General features: G+C 44.5%; 1 protein-coding gene across 1 annotated transcript in view; it reads right to left on the bottom strand.

The window, feature by feature from the left end:
* Nucleotides 1–943: 943 nt before the first annotated feature.
* psd2 (pleckstrin and Sec7 domain containing 2) overlaps nucleotides 944–6,000 on the bottom strand; it is a 30,895-nt gene continuing 25,838 nt past the window's right edge. The window contains 4 exon segments of the mRNA XM_048263480.1: nucleotides 944–2,158; nucleotides 5,090–5,233; nucleotides 5,505–5,649; nucleotides 5,815–5,972. Of these exon segments, the coding sequence (XP_048119437.1) occupies nucleotides 1,952–2,158; nucleotides 5,090–5,233; nucleotides 5,505–5,649; nucleotides 5,815–5,972 (654 nt within the window). The 3' untranslated portion in view covers nucleotides 944–1,951.

Genomic DNA, 6,000 nt, shown 5'->3' with positions numbered 1-6,000 from the left:
CAATATTCTATGGAGGCAGAGAGGTGATGGGATATGTAGTCCATTACAACAGCCATTCAGAAGGTAGTCAATTTCAGCGTTGAGCTTGTGGGAGATGCAGTCCTTTTCACAGATGATTGGAAATGTAGTCCATTTCAGTAGCCAGGCTGTAGGAGGTGCAGTCCTTAATCTCTGACAGTGGTACTCTGATCGAACACAGGAGATAACAGCTCCTGAGGTCATCCACGCATAGAGCTGTTCACAGACAGCACCCTCTCCATCAACATAACAGAACCCTTAACTTTTACACACCGCCATACATTCTACAGTATGTCTCTTTCATCTTTCTGTCTCACGCGTTCATCTCTCTTTATTTCCCTCTCAGACTTTCAAACTCATACCAATATGGAGACATACATTGTCACACAGAGCCTCACACACACCTCATCCCACTTCCATAAAATACTTAGCATTTCCTCAGACCACTTCAGTCCGCAGTCTTTACATACAGCGTGCATAAAACATGGAATAAGTCATTACACGGTCCTATACATCTCATAATAGTGTCACTCTAGCAGTAACCCCTCTCTGCTGGAGGTCCACACTGTCCCATCATGCAGCATTCTGGCCCATAGCAATGGTGTGGTATTGAGAATCTCAGATAGCTCAGCAACTCCTCTCTCGCCATAGAGCTGCAAGTCCCAAAACAAACAAACAAATAATAAATAAAAAGAATAAATAAACTATTATGGTCAGTCAAGAGTTCAGGCTTTCTCTCTTATTGTGAGAGTTATAAGTCCATAGAAACTACTACGGACGGTGTGTGCAATTCTCTGTGTGGTTCTACATGTTACATGGGGCAGTCTTTGTGTGTGTGTGTGTGTGTGTGTGTGTGTGTGTGTGTGTGTGTGTGTGTGTGTGTGTGTGTGTGTGTATGTTTGTGAGTGTGGGTATGTTTGTGTGTGTGTGTGTGTGTGTATGTATATTTGTGTACAAGTGTGTATGTGAGTGTGTGTATGTATTTGAGTGTGTGTGTGTGTGTGTATGTATATGTTTTGTGTGTGTGTGTGTGTGTGTGGTTGTGTGTGAGTCTTGGTTTGTGTTGCTTTGTCAGATGGGCTGAGCCCTTGTAAGAAACCACCCCACACATCCTAAACTCCACCCTCTCTAATTAAACCACACTCTGATGGCAGCAGTACCACCAAAAGTTCCAGATCTATGACGTCATGCAGGCGTGATGTCACTGTGACGTGACATCGTAGTGGTTCCCATGGTTCCTCTGCTGACGATCTGTCCCGTCCTCTTGGAGGATTTCTCTTTCTATGTTGCATTTGGCACAGAATGGAATGCTAGTGGCAACCAGGGTTGTGCACAATTCGAATTGCAATTCTGCTTCCTGTTTGCTACCTCAATTGAAATGCCAGTGAAATTCAAGAATTGAATTGGAATTTAAGAGCCAGTTTCAATTAAATTCTGGAATTTTGCACAAGCCTGGTGGCAACACTGCAGTTGTCAGGACAACAGCTATAATACTTATGGTGGCACTAAGCCCATGGACTGGGGACTTAAGGAGCTATTTATGCTACATTTGTTTTGTTTTTGCTTTTTTGTGTTCTGTTTTTTTTCCTCCACTCCTCTTTTCCACTCCTCCTCTCAAGCGCAGAGGTCAGAGAGCAAAGGTTAAAGGTCAGGTGTGAGGGAGGGGTGTGTCTGTGAGTGTGGAGTCGGTGTGTTTTACGTCGGTCTGTGTAGTACAGTGTTTATGTTTGGGATTTGTTAACGGCATTTGCCTTGCATTGAACATGGATGATGGATGTGTGTGTGTGTGTGTGTGCGTGTATGTGTGTGTGTGTGTGTGTGTGTGTGTGTGTGTGTGTGTGTGTGTGTGTGTGTAAAATGAAGTTTGTGAGTAAATGTTCTTGCATGTGTGTGTATGAATACTATGTGTGTGTGTGTGTGTGTGTGTGTGTGTTCAGCTCCGAGGGGGTGTCCGTGGCATGCTCCGTCCATTGATGCCGTGTCCAGGGCTGATGTGCGGGCTGGACTGGGTCTTGCGCATGATTCCGTCCCGTGCGGCTGCCTCGCCGCTCAGCACACACACCTCCAGACGGTCCAGGTCGTCCGTCTCCAGACGCAGCTTGGCCTGCAGCAGCGACGAGTATGTCTCATAACGGCTCCTCTGTGTGGACATGAGGGAGCAGAGTTACAGTCAGGGGCGGACTGGGACCAAAAATCGGCCCTGGCATATTTGGCCCAAGCGGCCCTCAAATCGGTCGGGCACACCTAATTAAATACAAAATCTTTGCATTACCCTCCTTAACTATGCATATATTTTCAACTGTCATGGAGCACTGAAAGTGATGTAGGCCTCATTGGCTATCACTCTGACTGATCAGAGGTAGCCATGGAGCACATGATCTCCATATTCAAGTAGGCTAACAAGCAATTATTAAAGAAGAGTTTCTGCTTGAATTCAAGGTATCATTTCAAATTATTCAATAGGCTACAATTGACAGCAGCACCAAAAATTACTGAAGCCTATGAGTAAAGAGTTAAATTGCCCAGATTGTCTTAGACATTAATGTAATTTATACCAGTTATCACTGTAGGACAACTGAAACAACACGAAACAGGGCTGTTGCTGGAAATATTTTATTCCTTTAGGCTATACTACATTGCTGGTACATTTTGGAACATTATAGCTATTAACTAATTATCTTTAATGTCTTCCAGTAGCCTATCGTATAGGTTAGTTACTGTATATTAGTTGGCTTGTGCATGAATATGACTTGATGTTTTGTAGCCTACATTTCCGTCAGTCTACAGTCTGTTAGCCCATCTTTACCATGATAACCCTTCCAAGATAGAACCCTTTCGACGCTCTACTTTGAGAGACCAACCACCACTCATGCCATCGATGTTGAATTTTGGGTGTCTGACGGAAACTGATCAATCTGACCAACAATTAACATCGATTTGATGACACTCTTTTGCTGTCCGGGTTTACAAATCATTAATTTAGAACATTTAAGTTGCGCTATTTGTTATTATAATCACAGCATGACCTTACGTTATCATTACCATATCATTACATTATCGCAATTAATAAGTCATTATAATCATCATCGTCAGCATGGCATGTCACACATAGCCTACCTGCTCCACCACTGAGTTCTTATCATGTAGCCTCAACTAGGCTCCACCACCTGCTCACTGTCCCTTGCTCTGTATGCTTGCTTACATCCTCGTTCAAACTCAACGAACTTCAACATGTTGCTGACATATATTGTATTTTTGAAGCTTCTACATTGGTGTTACTTTTGCACTATTGTCACTACCGGCACCCGCCGCAATTTCGTGTAGGCAACTTCGATTAACTTTTGATGCGCTCACAAAATCCTGGCTCTGAGCCAAAATGCGAGGGGTGGGGCCTGACGTGAGCTGTTATTGGATCAGTCGAGTGTCAATATGGAAATGTTACCAATGGGCCGCTGGTTGTCCTTCCTTTGGGCCGATCGTTGGCCAATTGATTGATGATTAAATTATATATAGCCTATTCTATCGGCCCAAAAGGTGCGTCGGCCCACCGGGAAAATGCCCGGTATGCCAGATGGCCAGTCCGCCCATGGTTACAGTCAATCACACACACACACACACACACACACACACACAAACACATACTGTACACACACACACACACACACACACACACACACACACTCTCTCTCTCTCACACACACACACACACACACACACACACACACACACACACACACACACACACACACACACTCTGCAGTAGGCAGACCAGGGAGAAGGGATACAGTGAGAGGAGATCACACACAGGGAGCAGATCATTTCTCTATTTGTCCATCCTTCCTCCCTCCGGTCCTAGCCCCTCCTGCTAATTCATGTTGTGAAGGAAACAAGGAAGGAACGATAGGAGGATTGAGGAATGAAGGAGAGACAGATATGAGAAATGAGACGTCCTGCTCACTCACACATCACTTTTAAGAGACGTCATTTACTGATGATGCGGCGCATCACCTCTTAGGCTAGAATAAACAGACCATTTGGCAGAGAATATGAACTTACTGTATACCAAAGCCTAAAAATATCATATGAACATGGACTATTCCCACTTATTTAGCCTGATAATGAGGTAGTTTGATAGTTCTCGAGACATGAATGAATACTTATTTAAATATAACATGTGAACAAAACAAGCATCAACTTTGCATGGTAGTTCATGATTATTCCAGCAGAAAATGCTTCTGCGTAGGATGCCCTCGTTTATCCTCACGTATCGGCCCTTCCACCTCTCTCTTCTCCCCTCGCTCTCACCTCCTCTGGTTGCAATTAGACAAATGAGACATCCTCGATGACGTCCAGCTTTGAGGAGCGAGGAGCGGTGCCACATGCAAATAGAGCTTTGGGATGTATCCACGGTCATCCCCCCTCTCGCCTTCCTCTAAAGTCTTGCTGCTGTGCATTTCAGCAGCATAGCTAGCAACATCGCCCTCTAGTGTTAAACACGCTTTCATAATATATCACTGCCACCTAAGAGCTAATGTCTATTAGCAGTTCCACATTACCGATGCCATAATGTTGCTTTGCTGATGGTCTGTACATCTTCTTCACATTTTGATTCATATTAATGTTACATTTAGCATGTTATATTTAACATTAGATATATAATACAACAAATGAAACATGCCTGTAGCGTATTAGTAATGTGCACACATATAGTAAATAAATAAGTCTTTCATGTAGAAGATCTTATAAATGCGATACACCACCAGTAACCATCACTACCATGTTGGAAGACAGGCTCATTAATGCTAAAAAAATATGAACGCAGAGAACGGACCGAAGGGTAATTTCGTCCATTTGCAGATTCTCTGAAAGAATGAGCAACGTTTGAACGGAGCAACATTTGAAACGGATGTGTCTATTTTTATATGAAAGGGAGCATAAATTAGGCTTAAAACAGACACCCACACACACAGAAAGAGACAGAGAGAGAGAATGTGTTGAGAGAGGCTTTTCCTCTCTCTCTCTCTCTCTCTCTCTCCCACACACACAGACACATACTGAGAGGCTAACTAACCTCGTAGGCCAGGTAGTGTTCTTTGAGGCGGTGCTCCTCCGTATCTCTGCTCTTGGGAGAGAGCTCAGGCAAACTCCTTCTGTGTTCCTCCAGCTCCAGAGAGATCTGCTTCACCTTGTTCTCATGAGCGCACAGCTGCTCCTCCTGAACACACACACACACACACACACACACACACACACACACACACACGCGCGTAAGCGTTAGCACACACAAATAAAGAAATAAATAAATAAATATGTGTGCATACATGACGCACGTACATTACATGTGAGTGTGTGCGTGCGTTGAATGTGTGTGTGTGTGCGAGTGTGTGTGTGTGTGTGTGTATGTGTGTGTGTGTGTGTGTGTGCGTGCATGCGTGTGTGTGTACATGTGTGTGTGTGTGTGCGTGTGTGTGTGTGTGTGTGTGTACCTGTTTTAGTCTGGTGCCAGATGATGGCAGTATTGGCCTGCAGAACTTCTTCATTGAGCCGATGGCTGCAGGAAAGGCAGGAGCCGAGAAGAGTGCAGCGACCAAGTTTATCCTGAAGATCCACGACAGCATCTCCTCTTCACTCCTAAACTCACACACACACACACACACACACACACACACACACACACACACACACGTATGGGACAGATAAAGAGACAGATAAAGAGAGAGAGAATATTAAAATCATTCACTGTTTTTTATGTTCATTTCTCTTATGTTTTGTTGACATACTGTATGCGGTCCTTACGGGGCCTGGAAGAGGTACACTCTCCAGTCGGACGTTTTGACCTTGAGGACGTTGGGCCTCTTGCTGTAGTCGGTGGCCTGAGTGGCCATGGCATGGTGCACACGAACCGCATTCTTCAGGTCCACCTCCGACAGGTCCTTATCTGGCTTATACTCATCCTGACCACCAGGGGGAGACAAACACAAA

Source organism: Alosa alosa, chromosome 14 (genome assembly GCF_017589495.1).
Source record: "Alosa alosa isolate M-15738 ecotype Scorff River chromosome 14, AALO_Geno_1.1, whole genome shotgun sequence".
In the NCBI taxonomy this organism is placed as follows: domain Eukaryota; kingdom Metazoa; phylum Chordata; class Actinopteri; order Clupeiformes; family Clupeidae; genus Alosa; species Alosa alosa.
This window is presented reverse-complemented; position numbering and strand designations above follow the sequence as displayed.